This window comes from Diabrotica virgifera, chromosome 7, assembly GCF_917563875.1.
Source record: "Diabrotica virgifera virgifera chromosome 7, PGI_DIABVI_V3a".
NCBI classification, from domain to species: domain Eukaryota; kingdom Metazoa; phylum Arthropoda; class Insecta; order Coleoptera; family Chrysomelidae; genus Diabrotica; species Diabrotica virgifera.
The window spans coordinates 244,047,723-244,068,137 of record NC_065449.1 but is presented as its reverse complement, the minus strand read 5'-3'; the positions used below and the strand labels follow the sequence as shown (position 1 = coordinate 244,068,137).

Below are 20,415 nucleotides of genomic sequence, written 5' to 3'. Positions count from 1 at the left end.
AAATGCGTTTATCTCGAAAACTATTGAGTTTAGGGAGATAAATGTAGTATACCTTTATTAAGTAATAATATTAAGAGAATAAAAGTTTTGATTCAAAAAGTATGTAGAGTGGGTAAAAAAAATTGAACCTATTACATGAGCGCTGAAAGGCGTATGTGGCGCCCTCTGGGCAAGACATCATTTTTGGGTCCCAAAAAACCCTCGCATACCAAATTTGGTGTTATTATCCCATGCATGTTAGGAAATATTTAAGAATAAATAAAATAAAAGTTTATCTTTGACAACCTGTATTTCGGTTAGTTATATCAACTTTTGCGCTAAGGTAAGTTTGCTTAAATTTACCTATTTTAATCTCAGGAATTTAAGGTTAAGCTATGGCCCATTCCTAATCAAACACCCTATATATGATTGATATTTTTTATGTTAAATGTCAATGAACTATGTAAAACAAATCTCTAAACGTAAATCATCGGCTTCCTTTAGACAAATAGCAGTAAACAATGGCTATAACGAACAAACAGTTAACAACATTTTAAACCAAAAACTCCATAAGAAAGCTTTGAAATTAGTGTATCCACCACCACAGAAAGAACCCAGTACCTTCTGCTCTCTCACATATACTGGCAAAATAACAACAAAAATAGCCAGATACATAAAAAAGAAAGGAATAACACCAGCTTTCAGAACTAACAACAACTTAAGCAAACATATTAAAAACAAAAAAGCCGAAAGAGAAAGCAACTACAGAGTGGTGTGTACAAACTAACTTGTGGTGACTGTACGAAAACTTACATCGGTCAAACTGGCAGAACTTTTGACAAACGGATAACAGAACACAAAAGGGCTTTCAACAATAGAAAAACAGACACTTCTACATACACACTTCACCTTCTAGATCATAATCATTCTTTCAATGAAGAGTTTCAAATTCTACATATTCAAAATAAAGGCCTTAAGCTATCACTTTTAGAATCAATGGAAATTAATAAATTGAAAAATACAGATATAATTCTGAATGACCAAGTCGAGACAAACAGCTCCCCACTCCTCAACCTCTTCAGTTAAAGACTTAAAAAGGCAAACACATTGTAAAATATATCACTTGAGGAAGGCACGTTGCCGAAACAGCTGTAGTAATAACATAGTTGTAATAAATTTTGTGGAAGTATCGAAAAACAAACGTTTTTCAGTGTTTTATTGTGAGGTAAATCATCGGATTCAACATTTTGGTTTTTGTATTTAAAATGATATTTTTGAAGATATTCTTGTTTAGGCGCGATTCGATTGAGGGTAAAATTGTACATAAATCTGCGCGCCTGCGCACACAGACAGTATGTAGTTCCTTGCTAATAGAGACCGACCGAATGTGATTTTTTTACCGAAGCCGAAGCCGATGCCGAAGTTCGGCCTGTAGGATAACTTCGGCCGAAGCCAAAGCCGAAGGTGGCTAAAAATTTATTATATGTTAATAATTTAAATAATGTGCATTATATTTTTATTAACTGATAAGTGATAAACAAAAATATGAAATTATAAGATAAAAAGTCAAACATTTATACATTATTTGGTAATAGAAGCGATAATAAAAATAAATAACATTAAAAAACTTTAAAGTTAGTGAGTATTTATGATTACTGGTTCTGGTAGGTAGCTAATATTCGAAATCAAACATCCTAATAAGTATTATACGTAGTGTTGCCCAAATGCAAGACCAAGACGAGACTTAGAGAGTCTTGGTCTTGGTCTTGCGCCAATACACCTGGTCTTGGTCTTGGTCTTGGTCTTGCACTCTCGGTCTTGGTCTTGGTCTTGGTCTTGCAGCAAGAGTCTTGCAAGTCTCGCAGTTACAACGTACGTTTCACAGATTCTACATGTGCCGGTGGGGGATGGCGTTTATTCGCAGTATTATAGTCGGTGTAAGAGAGAGAACGTATTCGAAGTCATGAAATAACAAATGTTATATTATTTGCTATTTCATCATTTCGAATACGCCCTCTCTTTACACCGACTATAATACTACGCATAGACGCCATCCCCACCGGCACCTTTAGAATCTGTACACAGTAACAGAGTAGGCACATTTTAATCTTGAATTAACATAGCCATAGTAATGACCAATAAAATTAATAAACGTCTAAACTGAAATTGGGTAAGGTGTGATCCCACGATCGGCACGATCTAAGCGATCCGTGCTAATGCTCTAACTGAGCTATCCATGGCCCACGGGAGTCAGTTTCTTAATAAACGTTTGCATTTAATAAGCTTAAATGTGCCAAAACTATAACATGGTTAAAATACAAAAAACCAAATTAATGACATTAAGTTGACTGTATTTCAAAGACCATTAATCTGTCTAGAAAGGAATTGATCGACTCTCACCTTATATGAGATGGAATAAAAGACATACAATTTGCCACTTATTTAAATAAGGAATAAAATACAATACAAATTAAATTACAGAACAGTACGCAATTGCTTTGATGTTACTGTTACTAAGACTTTATCTTTATATTAATTTTTTTGACCAGGAATTAATACAAAGTACAATTCTTTATAGAAGATCTAGAGAAAATGGGATTGAGACAATGGAAATTAGTGGCGCAGGACCGACAAACATGGAAGGCACTAGTAAACGCGGCAAAGACTCACGAAGAGTTGTAAGGCCATTGATGATGATGACAATTCTTTATACTCTTTACTATCCAATACCCTAAGTAGGATATTGTTACTTTCCCTAGTCCAATAGTCCAATACCCTACCGTTATTTCGTTAAATACTTTAAATATTTCTGTATTTTGTTTATAGAGTAGCCGGAATTATCTGTTAATTTGTCTCGTTACTTTTGAATAACAAATACTACAATGATTAAAGTAATTTACAAAAGCATGAAAATAGAGACTTCATCTGTAAGTTTAAAATGCGAAAATATCAATGAAATTCCTTTTAAACTGTTAATTTTTTGTTTGTAGTCTGCTGCGCGATTAAAAAGAATAATGAGTTTAAATTTCTCTATCAAAGGTAAGCCGTAAGCATACCGAAAACTGAAAAGGTAACATAATATGTTTAGCGATTAACAGACATGTGTCTGTTAGACATGTTTTGGTGTCATAAACGCCGAAGGATATGCATACCAAAGAAAGAAACTTATTGTTTATTGTTCATTATGTTAAAATATAATAGAAATAGACTGTTATTGATAGTTAGTCGAAAATAGCTGCGCATTTTCAGCAAATTTTGGTGTGTAACCGATATTGCACACTCAGCACAAACAATGTTAGTCTATAGGCCGATAAAATTTGTAATATGTATTATATTTTTTAATTTTTTGTCAGCTAAGCTGAGATAACGTAATATTTTTAAAATGTTGTGGCGGCTATTATCAAAATCTGGACAATTAATTTCAGAGTGAAAGAATAATCGTCTGCTGGGGCAGAATGCTCAAAATGTTTTGTTTTTACATTGTACTTCTGACCTCTGAGTACGTATAAAATGTGCAAATGTTCTTTTAATCGATATTTTGATTCGCTATGTATGCTTATTGTATTGTTCGTAATGCGCATAAGTCCAATTTTACAAATTTTTGTTAGGTACATATTTTTTTGCGTCTCAAAGAGTCTCTATGCATCTAAACATATACCCGAAATATTATACTACCTAAATGACACTCGATTATAACTGCAAGACGCAAGAGTCTCGCAGGGTTAGTCTTGTTCTTGCTCAAATCTTGCAGGGTAAGTCTTGGTCTTGGTCTTGCTAAAATTAGGCGGTCTTGGTCTTGGTCTTGGTCTTGAGAAAATGCAAGAACAAGACCAACACTGCAAGACCAAGACCGATTTTGGGCAACACTAATTATACGTAAGAAAAAGAAGCTTGCCACCATTCATAGTAGGGATAGTCGATGGTCGATGTTTTTCCATTAATATTTAGGTAGTCAAAACACCAGTACTCTTGAGTTTTAACAAATACAATAAAATTATTATAGTTTTTCAGAATTTTACTACGTGAGAAATATTCAAAGGAAGATCTTTGAGACATCTTGGCCTATTGTTAAAATTTATATCCTACCTACTATCTGCAGGTTTGTAAAACGTTTTATTTTATGGTATAAAATAGGGTGTAAATATTATTTAAATTATCAAAGACTCGCCGAAGCATATATTGTTTAGAGATTATTTATATAGTATAGTAATACTGACAGAGCATTTTATTATTCCACCTTCGGCGAAACCTTCGGCTTCGTTTTGGCCGAAGCTAAATTTTGGCCGAAGGTTTAAATATTGGCCGAAGGTGGCCGAAGGTGGCCGAAGCCGATGCCGAAGATAGGTATTTATAGTAGTGTTCGCGCAGTACAAATCGAGCATACCCAGAGTAAGTTCGGGATTAGTTTCCAATGCGCAGGCGTCAACGTAAACTTATCCTGGACATGCTCAGGATTTTTCGCTCCGCGAACAATTTTCGGATTCGCAATGTAATGACGGGTTGCATACATTAAGGTTAGAGAAGGAAGCTTTTTGTTGTCTCTTTCTTATTTCGAAATAAATGTCAAAAAAGAAAAGAGAATAAAGGCAACAGGCAAAGGATTAACTTTCTATTCAATAATTCAATGCCTTTCTTAGAAGGTAGAAATTTGATTAGAGTCTTTCTTTATTATTTCCACAATATAATGTGGTTATTTCCACTCTGAAATCCAGCTTACATTTTTGTAGAGTGTAAGATTGTTGATATGTAGATATAAAAATTACCTTTAACTTCATGAGGGTTGAACATTATCTGAAGGAAGGAATAATTTAGTAAAACAATCATTTCCAATTTTGATATCTATGTATTGAATTTAATGGGTTGTGGCATTGTGTTGTGGTTTATTACACCACAAAAATAATGAAATATAACAAGACACAAGAAATAGTTTCAGAATAAGTTTGATGTATTGTTTATGTTTCATTATATTCAATAAGAGACTAATTTAACTCATAAATTAAACTGAAAAATAAACCACAATCTTTAATATAAAAAATATTAAAATTTGTTTGAAGAATATTTAAATGACACAACACTTTACATAATTTCAAAACTTTAAAAACCAGAATCTACATCTACAAATTGTTTAACAAAACAATATTTTAGGTTAAGAATTGGAAGGAGTAAGAACAGAATGTCAAGTAAGAAATTCTTCCCAAATATTTTGTGCGCCTGTGCGAAATTAAAATCCGAAACAAAATCCTCGAACGTCAGGATCTTTTTTCTGTACTGCGCGAACACCGAATTAAAAATCCGGAGGGTGTTCAGAGGGAAAGATTTGGACTCCGCGAACGCCCAATTTTGTAATGCGCAGGCGTTCTCCCTCTGGGTATACCCAGGACGTACTGCGCGATCAAAGCTTATGTATCTGTATCCGTGCAAATAAGTCATTAAAAGAATATTTTAGTGTTTTTAGTAAATATATTATTTATTATAATTCTTGTGTTTTTGGATTTGTGTTTCTCTGTAGTAAAGTAATAAAATATTTTGTATTTGTCGCCGTGTTGTGTAATTATATCCGAAGCTTACATATAAATTAGAAGGACCTAGCTGGTGTAGTTGGTAGGGCGTTAGCTCCGAGATTGGAATGACGCGGGTTCAAATCCTGGGCGATTCATTTTTTTTATTTTTGGTTCTTTTAATAAAAAAATTTTGAAGTGGTAGATAAGAAAGTTAGTTTAATTTTTAAATAAAATACAAATAACCTGTTAAGTATATTTACTTCGTTGAAATTACGTATATAATAGAAGAATATCTTCTTACGTGCGTACAAAGTACACACACATTCATTTTTATGTTGTGTGACACGTCGCAAGAATCAGATTCGATTTTTCAAATTTTGACACGCGAGCTCAAAACGCTCGCCATCATTGGTATAAAGGTTAATGTATCGTATCAAATTTATTTACCTACGTACGTGCTTAAATTCTTAACAATTTTTGTTTTCCAGTCGTATACTCCTTCAATAATTCAAGCCACCAAGCAAAATGTTGAAGCAATGAAGAATGCCATTGATGGATTATATGCTTCCGGTGGTACTAATAGTATAGGAGGTTTAGAAGTTGGACTACTAGCTGTCTCAAAGACTCAACAACGTTACCCAAATATATATTTGCCCATTGTTGTCTTCCTGACAGACGGATTGCCAAATGGTGGGAGTTCCGATACAAATTACATCAATCAAGTGGTAACTTTTTTTCCTACCATATTGCTATTTATTTAAATTTAAAATAAAATATAATGCCACGCAATAAAATTTACATGAATAGACCCGTCTCAAAATTAAAATTATTTCATATCATTGCGTCAACTCTGAATTTTGATTCATAATGGCGTAAATTGTAATTAAAGTTCATGGAAATCACGTTGTTGTCCATAGAACTGTCCAATTCATAAATACTATTAGATGGATGCTATTAGTCTAAAATAAACTTACGTGCATAGAAATCGGCCCACTTAAAAATTTGGTCATTTTTGATGTCTCATATTTCCTAAACCTGTTGGCCGATTTAAGTGATTTTTTGAACATGTTATATCCTGATTCTTTACCAATACCACTGTAATAATACTATTGCTAAACAGGTACATTTTCATTGTATACCGGGTGTACAAATCAAACTGTGTTTTTTTCTCAAAGTTCGCATCACCCTGAATATTCTAGCATTTATAAAATACTGAAATTAAAACCCAACTATAGCCTCAGGTTTTCTTAACATTCTGTTTTTTAATCTCTTCGCTTATATTGGATAATAAAAAAGTTAGGTACTTTAACAACTAGACATGTTCTTCATCAATATACGGTGTTTCTAAATAAGTGCGACAAATTTTAAGGGATAATTCTGCATAAAAAATAATGACAGTTTACTTTATAAACATATGTCCGCAAATTCTTCGTTTTCGAGATACGGGATGTTGAATTTTTTTTACAAACTGACTGATTTATTTTATAGTTTTAAAACCGGTTGAGATATGCCAATGAAAGGACCCCGCACAAACCTTATGGAAAATAGGTCCCAGTCGATTTCGTTCATACTTTGGGAAAATACCCTTTGAAGCATCCTTAGAAAAAGTTCTTATGGGCACAACTCAATCGTATGAAGGATTTTCAAGATATAGAGGCCCAAACTCCGAAAATTATAAGATTTACGGGGTATTCCAATTCCGTGAGTTACTAGTTATTTGGCAAGATGTAGAAGTTTGGATCAAAGGAAAGTACTAGTAGTCTATGATTTTTTCCTGGCTATCCAATGGCGACCTTTACTTTGACCTTGACCTTCAACGAACGTCATCTTCTAGAATTTCGAGGGTTTTCGGCATTCAATTGATATAAACAGATTACTTATGGGTTTTTGGGATCGCTAAACACGAATATGCCATCAGAATTGAACTCCGGATGACGTGGTGACCAGGGCCTCTGCAAGGGACGTCATCTTCTAGAGTTTCGATGGTTTTCGGCATTTAATTGATGCAAGTGATTTACTGGAGGGTTTTTCGAGGTCGCTATACACGAATATACCACCAGAACCGACTGCCGGAGCACCTGATTTCCAAGGTCAATAAAAGGGGCTCCTGGAGTTTCGAGGGTCTTTGGTACTACATTAATGCAAACGGATTAGTTATAGGTTTTTGGGGTTGCTGAACACGAATATTGGCACAATCTGATTCGTGGGTCGGGTCTGATAGTGTATGCATGTTCAGGAACCCCAAAAACCTAAGAGTGATCCATTTGATTCCTCCGAAACTCCAGAAGATAACCTGTCTTAGGCACCGGGTGCTCCTGTGTCTGTGCTGATCACGTATTCGTGTTCAGCAACCCCAAAAACCTATAACTAATCCGTTTGCACTAACGTAGTACCAAAGACCCTCGAAACTCCAGGAGCCTTTTTCATTGGCCTTGGAAACCAGGTGCTCCAGGAGTCGGTTCTGGTGGCATATTCGTGTTTAGCAACCTCAAAAAACCCTCCAGTAATTCATTTGCATCAATTAAATGCCGAAAACCATCGAAACTCTAGAAGACGACGTCCCTTGCAGTGGCCATGGCCACCACGTCATCCGGATGGTATATTCGTATTTAGCGATCCCAAAAACCCATGAGTAATCTGTTTATATCAATTTAATGCCTAAAACCCTCGAAACTCTAGAAGATGACGTCCGTTGAAGGTCAAGGTCAAAGTAAAGGTCGCCATTGGATAGCCAGGAAAAAATCATAGACTACTAGTACTTTTCCTTGATCCAAACTTCTACATGTTGCCAAATAACCAGTAACTCACTGAGTTGGAATACCCCGTAAATCTTATAATTTTCCGAGTTTGGACGTCTATTTGAAAATCCTTCATACAATTGAGTTGTGCCCATGAGAACTTTTTATCAGGATGCTTCAAAAAGTATTTTCCCAAAGTATGAACGAAATCCACTGGGACATATTTTCCATAAGGTTTGTGCGGGGTCCTTTGTTGGATTTTAAGACGTAGTTATTGCGCATTGTTTGACATACAATTAAGAATTTAATATTCACCATTAGCGCACATACGTGTAATATGACCGATTATATCACCCGTATGCACGCTAATGGTGAATATAAAATTCTCAATTTTATGTCAAAAATCCGCAATAAATATCTCTTAAAACCTACCAAATTTCATTTGAATATCTCAACTGGTTTTAAAGCAATAAATAAATCGTCAGTTTGTAAGAAAAAATTCAACATCCCGTATCTCGGAAACGAAATATTTGCGGACATACGTTTATAAAGCCAACTGTCATTATTTTTCATGCAGAATTACCCCTTAAAGTTTGTCGCACTTATATAAAAACACCGTGTATTGATGAAGAACACGTCTAGTTGTTAAAGTACCTAACTTTTTTATTATCCAACATAAGAGAATAAATCTAAAAACAGAATGTTAAGAAACTCTGAGGCAATAGTTGGGTTTTAATTTCAATATTTCACAAATGCTACAATATTCCACAGGGTGATGCGAACTTTGAGAAAAAACACAGTTTGATTGGTACACCCGGTATACAATGAAAATTTACCTGTTTAGCAATAAATTTTATTACAGTGATATTGTTAAAAAATCAGGCTATAACATGTTTAAAAAATCACTTAAATCGGCCAACAGGTTTAGGATATATGAGACATCAAAAATGACCAAATTTTTAAGTGGGCCGATTTCTATGCACGTATGTTTATATTATCGCTGAATGAAAGTTTTACTTTTAATATTAACAATATTAAAAATAAAACTTTATCAGAACTAATCTTCTGGTTACACCATTCGTGGCTTTTAAAAATTTGCAAACCAACGAATCGCCGGAGCAAAGAAAGCCGAGGGAGATCTATCAAGTTGCATCTTACTACCCGCCTGTCCAGCACGGTAAAATTAATACAAAGATTAGTTCCCAATACTCAGATTAGGAGTAGAACTAATAAAAATAATATATATATATATATATATATATATATATATATATATATATATATTTATATATATATATATATATATATATATATATATAATCGGTTCATAACGTTCTACGACGTCTTCCGATTCCCAATCGCCATTGCTCTCGATCGTAGCACATGTCTTCGTTCAAGCCTCTTTCTCTGATTTCCCTATGGATTCCTTCTATCCAGCTTTTCCTAGGTCTTCCTCTTTTCCGCCGTCCTTTTGGTGCCCATCGTAGCACTTGCTTGGGTAATCTGTCTTCTTCCATACGTTGTACGTGGCCAAACCGTCTTAGTTGCTTTGTTTTTATATCGTCCATTATTGTATGCTTTACATCCATTATCTCCAATATTCTTGTATTTCTCATTTTTTGTATTCTTGATATACCAGCAGATCTTCTCCAGAAGTCCATTTCAGTTGTACTGAGCATATTTTCGGATTTTTCTTTAAGTGGCCAAACTTCGTTGTTGTATGTTATAATGCTCTTAACAATGCTGTTATAGATGTTACGTTTATTTTCTTTGGAGATACTTTGGTCCCATAGGATTTTGTTCAATAATGCGATAGCTTTCCTTCCTTGTGTGCACCTTTCTTGGATATTCTTGTCCAACGTTCCATGTTGTGTAATTTTAATCTTTTAATAAAAATAATAATTATATATTTTAGATTTTTCCATTACTTTATTTGATGCGTTCGAACATTCACCACTCATGTTATCATTATATTATGTTCTATGTGTTTTACAGATTACAAACGTAAATAAAGCTGGTTACAATACTCCAATATATTCCCTGTCTTTTGGGGAAGAGCCAGATGTAGACCGAATCTTTCTACAAAAATTAAGTGGACTTAACAACGGTGAAGAACATAAAATTTCTATCGATTTGGATTCATCAAAATATATTCAAAGTTTCTACAAATCTATTTCAGTCCCTTTGTTAAGTAACGTCGCTGTCAATAATTTACCCCCATCAAATCAAGTTACACAAATTAAATTTCCAATATTTTTTAAAGGATCGGAATTGATGATTGTTGGAAAGGGTAAGTGTATGAATCAGCTTGTACTGTACATACAGTGTGTCAATTTGAAAAGTTGCCACCCCGTATAATTTGGTCCCTATAGAAAATATAAAAATATGCAAAAACACGTCAAATTTATTTGTAAGAGGGACATTTTGTAGATCAGTTGTCAACTAAATTACATCAACCCTACAGCGGGGGCGGACACAACCCCCAAAATCTTTAATGGAAAGGGGGGTTGTGTGATACCTCATTTTGAAGGTCATTAAATTACCTTTTCAAAAATATCACATGCCTTATATTCCTTTTCAGTACTTTTGGAAAAATTTTGGACTCAATACTCTAAAAAATTTTGGAGTTCTGAACTCTATACTTAATATCTTTACGGTTTTACTTGATTTTTCCAAAAATACTTCAAAAAAATACTCTAAATACTTCAACACCCCAAAAAAAATTCAATTAGGAGTTCAATATTCCAAAAAAATTTTGGAGTTCTGAACTCGATATTTAATTATTAAAATTAATTATAAAAAAATTAAAATTACTGAAAAGAAATATAATGTATGTGGTATTTTTGAAAAGGTAATCTAACGACCTTTAAAATGAGGTATCACTCATCCCCCCTTTCCATTAAAGATTTTGGGGGTTGTGTCCGCCCTCGCTAGAGGGTTAGTGTAATTTAGTTGCAAAGTGGTCTATAAAATGTCCCCCTCACAAATAAATTTGACGTGTTTTTGTATATTTTTAGATTTTCTATAGGGGCCAAATTATATGGGTGGCAACTTTTTAAATTGACTCCCCTATATGTGAAATTATGAATACAATTTCCGGGGGTGGACTGTATGAGGATATTTTTGATGAGGTTTACTGGTTCAAGTGGGAATATATAAGGGTTTATCAACAGATAATATTAGTATGTATTGTTATGCTCTACTTTATCTATTTGTTTAGATTGATTAGCAAATTCTTAATTTAATTGATTATTCAATTATTTTATTTACTGCCTATGTAAAAACACAACTAAATTCAAATTAAATTTTCCAATCAATTTTATTCTCAGGGCTAATTTTGTATTTGATACAATACCTGTGATCTGTGGCTTCTAGTATTTCTAGTTGCTTACTTCTTCTAGGATGGGAACAGGGAAATTGAAAACACTCAAAATCATATAAATGTAATCTATTGTTTTTATCAAATAAGCCGTGTACATACGACTAAAAAAATACTAAAATTTAACTTTGTTGCAACAATCTCTTACTTAATAAATTGAACTCTAACTCTGATATCTCCTTGTTTTGACAAAATTATTTATTTAATTAATTTAATTAATTTCTTATTTACTCATACTAAATTGAATGAATTTTACTTTTCTTCTTTTGAATTGATTTCTCAAATTTGAAATGACTAACTGCGTTAAAAAATTGTTCAATAAACAAATAAACAATATGCTTTTGATATAAATAAATTTTCTCCATTCCGACAAATGATTTGACTATAATCTTTTGTTTCTTCACTCCCTCGTTTTCTGGATTGCGCCGTCCTTGATTCCACATAACTTTTCCAATTTGTTACATTTCAAGAAATATCATAATTAGTTTTTTTCTACTTTCTAGTTTTACATCTAAAAACTAATACAATTTGTTTACCAAATTAAAAACCTTCCCGGAAAGATCTTAAAAACGTTATTGTTCCCTCTGTCCACTTTCTAATCACCGAATTGCTTGTTAATGTCGCTTGTTGCGCTGTATGTGCACTGTAGAAGTCTATGCTAATCGTATTTTTGTCTGCAAAGTAAAATCTATCGTAGAATGTTCAGTGTTGTATTTTATTTACAGTTATTGTAGAAACTAAATTAATAAAATTAACATATTATATTACAACTTAAGTATATCTTTGACAATGTTACTAAACTACTTAATTATTTCAAAAAGTTTATGTTTTCTAGGATCTAGTGTCAGCACTGTGCCAGTAAAAATTTCAGCTAAGGGCAAAAAAGGTCCCATTGACTATGAAGCAAAGACTGGTATTCCTTTGGTAAAATTGGAAAGAGTTTGGGCGTATTTAACAGTAAAACAATTAGCGGATCAATATCGTGTAACAGGAGATACTACGCTTGCCAAAATTGGCATAGAAATAGCTAAGAATCATTCCCTGGTAACCGATTTTACTTCCTTGGTTGTAGTCAAACCAGATCAGCCTGGACCTGGTAACCCTGTGAAAATTGTGGATGCTTACACTGGAATATTTCCCTCAACACCCAGTGAGTTACCAATGTGCAGCGACATACAAAGTAAGTATTTCACCAGGTGTAGTTCTATTATAGCGCTGTACTATAAATGTTAATAGTTGACAATGTTGATTGGGAAACTGTGTGCATGTCTTCTTGATGAAGCGCATCTATATATTTTTTTTAATTAATTTTGTATTTACAGATTACGTTCAACAATTTATCTCAACATATCCAAATCCAACTACAACATATAGTTCTGCAGAAATAGATGATTTACTTGCTGGCGGTAAAGCTAAAATTACTATCACAAAACCAGTACTCACAACTACTATTACAACACCAGCAACTACCAGTAGTACTACTATGAAACCAGTAACCACCAGTACCACCACTACTACCACAAAACCAGTACCCACCAGTACTACTACCACAAAACCAGTAACTACCATTACCACCACTACTACTACCAGAAAACCAGTAACTACAACACCAACAACCACCAGTACTACTACTACAAAACCAGTAACCACCACTACCACCACCACTACTACTACTACGAAACCAGTAACCACCAGTACAACCACTACTACTACCACACAACCAGTAATCACCAGTACCACTACAACTACCACAAAACCAGTAATCACCAGTACCGCCACTACTACTACCACAAAACCAGTAATCACCAGTACCACCACTACTACTACCCTAAAACCAGTAACCACCAGTACCACCACTACCACTACTACAAAACCAGTAACTACCACTAAGACTACGACCATCCCCACTAAAACAACTACTCCAAAGCTTACCTGTAAGATATCCAAATATGGTTGCTGCCACGATGGTGTAGAGTTTGCCGTTGGACCTAATTTTGACGGATGTGACCCTATTCCTAAACCTGGTAATATTTTCCATCACAAGGTGTTTCATTCTACTTTTTTCTGTTTATAGTGTTATAGACTATAGAGTACCTATAGAGTAAATAAAGTAAGGAAAGACATGTCACATACAAATTAACAAGCAGTCCCGAAGCTTGAAGTCCCTAGGCAACCCAAGCTATGAGACCCCTTAGGAAACCTCCTCCCTCCGAAACCTCGGATAACCACTCCATATCCGAGAGGTATTCCTTAAATATACTAGTTGACATTTTGTAGACCAAAATTTAAATTTTTGTTTCATTTTGTAAAACGTGTTGCTTGAAGAAATAAAACAAGGAAATAGTCAAGAAACTGTTTATTTCATCATTATCAATCAGCCAATCGCGTCCACTGCTGGACTTAGATCTCCCCACAGTTATTTCCACTGTTTTCTACACTGGACCGCTTGTAGCCAGTTTCCCTGTACTCTTTTTATGTCTTCGGTCTTCACAAGATATTTTAAATCAACTACAACTTTTAGAGTCTTTATAAATAAAATAAAATCTAAAAAACTTAAGAAAGCTTTATTTGAATTTTAATACCTAAACATTAGAACATATACAACATCGTAAATTCCTAGTATAAATCTATAACAAGAAGTCCTCTGTTTTTAATCTTAATCAAGGTGTACCGCAGGGCTCCGTATTGGGACCTTTAATATTTCTTTTATATGGCAATGATTTGATAAATTTTTTAACTGCAGATCATATAGTTCTCTCAACAATTATTGTAGTTGTCGCGTCAATTGAAGTCGAACTCATATCCAAAATGAACTTGGTAGCACACGAATTTAGAACCTGGTGTAAAAGGAACTCTTTAATGGTAAATGCAAAGAAAACTATTTGTATGCAGTTCTACTCGCGCAGTAAGCTGTCCCATTATTATAAGATCACAGTTAGTTCTGAGGAAATACCTTTTAGTGATACAACATTATTTCTTGGTAGCATTCTAGAAAGTAATATGACATGAAAATGTTACTAAAGTCTGCAAAAAAATGAATAAGTGTTACTATGTGATCCTTCAGTTGAAAACTCTATTTAATACCAATCAATTGATAAGTGTGTACTATGCATTGGTTTACTCATATATGGCCTATAATGTTGTCTTGTGGGGAAACTCTTGGAACTCTTCTAGAGTTTTTATAACTCAAAAGAGAATTTTTAGATTGATATTCAATATTGATAATAGACAATCATGTCGTAAATATTTTATTGAACACAGACTGTTGACTTTCCATGCATTCATGTTAAAACTAAATTTCAAAATTTTACCCTCAACTCTGATTATAATAGTTACCCGACAAGGCACGGGAGGTTGATAAGCGTGTGTAATCATTCCACAACTCTTTTTGAAACTAGTAGGTACTGATTTTGCAGGATCTAAATTTTACAATTGTTTGCCACTTGATATGAGAAATGAAGATAATATTCAAAAATTCAAAAATAAATTAAAATCATGCTTGATCCAATTATGCGTTTATAACCTAAATGATTACTTTGACTTAATAAAAGACTACAGGGTATGAGGACTGACGAGGTTCAGAGACCCTCTATATTATTTATCTTTTTTTATTAATTTATATTTTGTTGATTATGTTTTATATTATTGTCCTATATGACTTGTTGATTATGTTTTATGTAATTACATAACTTGTCTTATATCATATTGTGATCTTATAAGGCTTATAATTTTTTTTATATTGAGCTTAATACCTTGACAACTAATGGCCATTGGCATGGTACAGTGTATTTTTCAGTTAAGTACCTAGTGTAATGTGTAGTGTGTGTAAGTGTCTTGTTACTTAGCAAAGTCGACGTCATTGTCTATGCACAAGACTTATAATTATAAAGCAACTTTTCTGAGTTTTATAGAAACAAAACTACTTAAAATATTAAATAAAATAAAACAAATTCCAAATTTTCGAGCATATCATTCTCAATAGCCAAAAGGCTAGTCTATTTTTTGATATTGTCGAATGGTGACAATTTTTAATAATTTTCATTTTTTAATATGATCGTTCGCCTGTTGCATTTGTAATCATTAGCGTAAGATAAATCTGAAAAGCTACTGACACATTCGGAAACATCGATTCGAATTTGTTCTCATAAATATCCCAAAATGTATGTGAAGCAGGAATAATTTGTTTTCCCTACAAGTCTTAAGGCTGGTCTATAAAAGATTTGAACTGCACTAATTCATCTTCAATTTCACGTTCAATATCATCAGAATATCTTTCATGCAGTTTTGTAGCACACTCCTTTATTTGAGTATCACTCAGTTTTGGAAAAACACACAAAACACCAAATACTGAGTTCACTGACTCGTAAACTGTCAAGCGACGACTCAGCTCAGTAATTAGTTTATCCAAAATTGATAGATCGTTTCAACCTTTAACTTTTCTCCAGCCTGTAGAAAAACTTATTGGAATTAGCATGATCAAAATGTAGTTTTTCGGTTCGCTTTAGTTTACTCTCGTCGGAATATTCAGAGTATTATAGATCGCAGGCCTTCTGCTCATAATAAGCAAGTAAGCAAAATTATCTCTAGGATTTTAAGATCTCCTTAAGTGAATTGTAGAAAAGTGCAATCTCTTCTCTCTGAATGGTTTACTAACAGCGTTGATGATCTCTAAAATTGTTGCCCAAAACTCATTCATTTATGACCCTATTGACCCTCCTTAAAGATTAGAAAAATAAAATTTGGGGCAGCTCCTAATGCAAGGTCAAATGGTATCCCGACTTGGCTATTAGTTTTTCTCCTATTTAAGTATCTAACTTCACAGTTGACGATGCCATTCCCATTTGATATCTTTGAGCTGAAATAAATTTTTTATTTTAAGTTGAAACATTTGTTTATGAAGAATAGTTTATACCGTATAAAGAATATATAAATACAGTTTTTAATATGAACAATCTTATTTTTTAGAAAATTGTGATTTACCTCCAGATTATGGAAAGCCTTACAATTACTACGGTAAATGGCATTACAGAACTGATAAACATCAATGTATAAAGTTCAAATATGGTGGATCTGGCGGAAACGATAACAGATTTGCAAATAAACAAATATGTGAAGAGACTTGCATTTATCCAAAAGCTACAGGTGAGAGACATGTAAAAGGGTAGTTCTAGAAACAAGTAAATGGTTAATCTAAAACTATACAGAGCAAATTCTAAATAAACTATACAGATGGTAGTGTATATTATGTCAACGTAGAGGATCTTCAAGTCGTCGATAAACAGTTTGTACCCACGCTAATGAAGGGCGCGTGTTAACCAAATCATCCACTCTCCGCAAAGAAGTTTTGTACGAACAGCACATAAACTGAATATAAGTGAATCATCTACACGTCGAATGTTCACATCTATTTGCAGCTTTCCATACCGAATTAACATGGGACAACGACTAAGGGCTGTTTCACATTATATGAATTTTGAACGTGCGAGGGTTTTCTCGTGCGGTAGTTTTGACGCACTTGTCCTCTTCAAACAATAAGAATTGAGCCGCACGAAGATATTTTGCTGTGTTGTTTGGTATATTATTTTTATTTACACTTTGTGACTGAGGTAAGTATTACATGAGACGATGTCTGATATGTATCACTACGATGTATCATTACAATAGGGTATTTTTTGTCCATACTTTTGTCCTAATGTACTGTAATGCGTATTTAATTCATTTGCATTTTCTATTTTGTCAGTTATTATTGAAGTTATTCTTCTTTAGGCGCGATTGAAAGTAAAATTTCATAAATCTGCGTGCATGCGCACACAGACAGTAATAGTTCGTTGCTAATCTTTCAAGATAGGTATGTATGTATCTGTATCAGCCCAAATAAGCCATTAACAAAATATATTAGCGTTTTTAGTAAATGTATTATTTATTATGATTTTTGGATTTGTCTTTCTCTGTAGTAAGATAATAAAATATTATGTAATTATATCCGAAACTTACATGTGAATTAAAGAAGCTCCCTGGTGTATGTAATTGGTAGAGCGTTGGGCCAGAGATTGGAAGGTCGCCGGTTCCAATCCTGGACGATTCATTTTTTTTTAATTTTTGGTTGTTTTAATAAAAATTTTTTGAAAGTTGTAGATAAGAAAGTTAGTTTAATATTTAAATAGAATACAAATAACCTGTTAAGTATATTTACTTCGTTGAAATTATATAATAGAAAAATAACTTCTTACGTGCGTACAGAGTACACACACATTCATTTTTTTCTTATGTTTTTAATTAAAAGTCTTAATTTTTTATAATCGTTGTTCTACTAAGTTATTTGTGGGATCTTGGATTAGCTTATCTAATTAGCTCATACAATCTTTGTAATCAACTATTCTAAATGGGAAATAAGCCACAATTTAACTAAAAAATGATTTTATTAACGTTTCGACATCCGATTTGGGCGTCGAAACGTTAATAAAATCATTTTTTTTAGTTAAATTGTGGCTTATTTCCCATTTAGAATAGTTTATTACAAAAATGCCACAACGAAATAGCTTCAGAACAACATTACAATCTATGTTTTCATGTACAGAATTTAAAAGACTCTCCGTCATCCACTCGTTTTTAAATGTTCCCCTCTTTTTAAATGTTATTTTTAGATAATTTCACACAAGACGTGACGGCCGCCGTCACTTAGAATAAAAGGTATAGATATATTTAATTATATGGAGCGAAATCAAATCATAGCATTGTGGTTACTTTATCGTCTAAGAAAGAGAAATTAGAGGAACCGAATTCATTGGGTCCATCCTATGAACGCAAAAAGATACGATTTATATATTTTTATATTCACACATATTGATGGAACACCCTCTATACTTACTTAACGTTAATTGCAACTATGTAAAATAAAATTTATTATAATATACTTATCAGTTTTAATTACTGTTGTTATCAGTAACATAATTAATTTGGCTGTCTTACCAAATGTGTTTTTTTCTTTATCAGCTAATTCGTCAAATTCTCTGTTAAGTGCACGGCATACATTACACGCATACACGGCATACATACACCATTCCAAGCATTTCTCGTTAAGTTTCTATCTTAATATATTTCTATTGTTTTGTCCCAAAGAACAGGTCTCGCTTCAATTAATGTTATTAATATTTCACTATCAATCTGAGACATCATAATATAAAATATATGCACCTACTTCAAACAGCCACAAAGTGTAAATGAAAATCATGTATCAAACAACCAAGGAAACTACCTTCGTGCGACTGAACGACAGTATAATATGAAAGGATGCATTAAGTCCCCTATATTACTGGGTGCGTAAAGACGGCACGGCTGCCGTCTGTTGTTGTTTTCAAGAGACGATACCCTAATAACACAAAACATTCCAGGAATGTTCCTAGAAGGTACACACAGGACATTGAAAACATTCCTGGAATGTCCCCAAAAGCACACGAACGTCCCTGTAAAGTCCCAGGAAAGTGCTGTGTCAGCATTTTAAACATTCCTTGAATGTATTGTTGGAACATTCCATAAATGTCTACGAATGTTCTTTGAACATTCACAGTATAGTGTTTAGACTGAATGTCTTGTTGAAACATTCCATGAATGTTCTTAGGACATTCAAAATATATTTTTTAGACATTCTCTGAAATATATCGTCAGTGATGTGACAATACCTCCTATATGTTTATTCATGAGTTTTGCAGGAGACGAAAAACATTTTTTACGGTCACCTCCTGTTTTCATACGTAAGTTTTGACTTGTTTTGTAGTAAATAGATAGTTGAATTTACTACAAAACAAATCAAAAAGTATATGAAAACACGAGGTGGCCCAAACAAGTTTTTCATCTCCTACAAAATTCATGAAAAAGCAGATAGGAGGTATTGTCATATCACCGACGATATACCAGAAGTACAGTAGGAAAAATGAAAGAATACCCATGAACGAACATATAAAACATGCTGTATTTTCCTGTCACCGTGTCACACAAAAAACTGGTCAGCACAAGTACATGTAATAATTATTGTTACTTGCACTGGACAATTTTCTTTGTGACACGGTGACAGGAAAATTCAGCGTGTTTTATATGTTCATTCATGGGTATTCTTTCATTTTTCCGACTGTATATGTAGCCATACCAAATAATACATCCTTGATAAATATAAACATTTTTATTGCACAAAATCTTGTCATATATTTTTTTCCATAATCATCACTACGATGACGATTCATTGTATTGAATTGTTCATTAGAATTACAATCTGGTCATAACTCTGACCAATGAGCAATTTTAATTTAACCTAAATTACTACTACTGTTCCTTAAAATGAAGAGTTTACCCATAGCGTCTCTTCTCTAATCTAACAGGCACACAAGCACTATGCTCTGCTTTTCTAACCGCACTATTCTAACATACACATGCACACAAGCATTATGCTCTGCTTTTCACTATCACTGAAACTAGTTCAAAAGGCTTTGTCCTCTTCAATCTTCTAGTTTGCCCAGTAGTATCCAGGAGCTGGATTTCCTCAATATTCTTGTAGGTACTTACGAAGTTGTTGCTTGTGACTTCCAACTTTACTCCAACTTTAAAAACAAATCCAGCTGTAAAATATTTATGTGCCTGAAGGCTTTTGTATGCTTTCATCTATAATATCTATAATAGTAATTTGGTGGAATGCACTTTATGGTAGAATCCATTTCTGACTGAATTGTATATGGATCTAAATCCCCAATTATTTTCAGCTTCAATAAATATCTAAAACAATAAAAGAAATAATGTTATTGCTTGCAAAATTCATCAATATTGATAA

General features: G+C 33.4%; 1 protein-coding gene across 1 annotated transcript in view; it reads left to right on the top strand.

The window, feature by feature from the left end:
- Window positions 1-20,415, top strand: part of LOC114329398 (inter-alpha-trypsin inhibitor heavy chain H6-like) — a 54,704-nt gene that overhangs the window by 19,960 nt on the left and 14,329 nt on the right. The window contains exons 6-10 of the mRNA XM_028278488.2: window positions 5,969-6,205; window positions 10,214-10,508; window positions 12,433-12,777; window positions 12,920-13,621; window positions 16,563-16,739. Of these exons, the coding sequence (XP_028134289.1) occupies window positions 5,969-6,205; window positions 10,214-10,508; window positions 12,433-12,777; window positions 12,920-13,621; window positions 16,563-16,739 (1,756 nt within the window). The remainder of the gene's footprint in view (window positions 1-5,968; window positions 6,206-10,213; window positions 10,509-12,432; window positions 12,778-12,919; window positions 13,622-16,562; window positions 16,740-20,415) is intronic.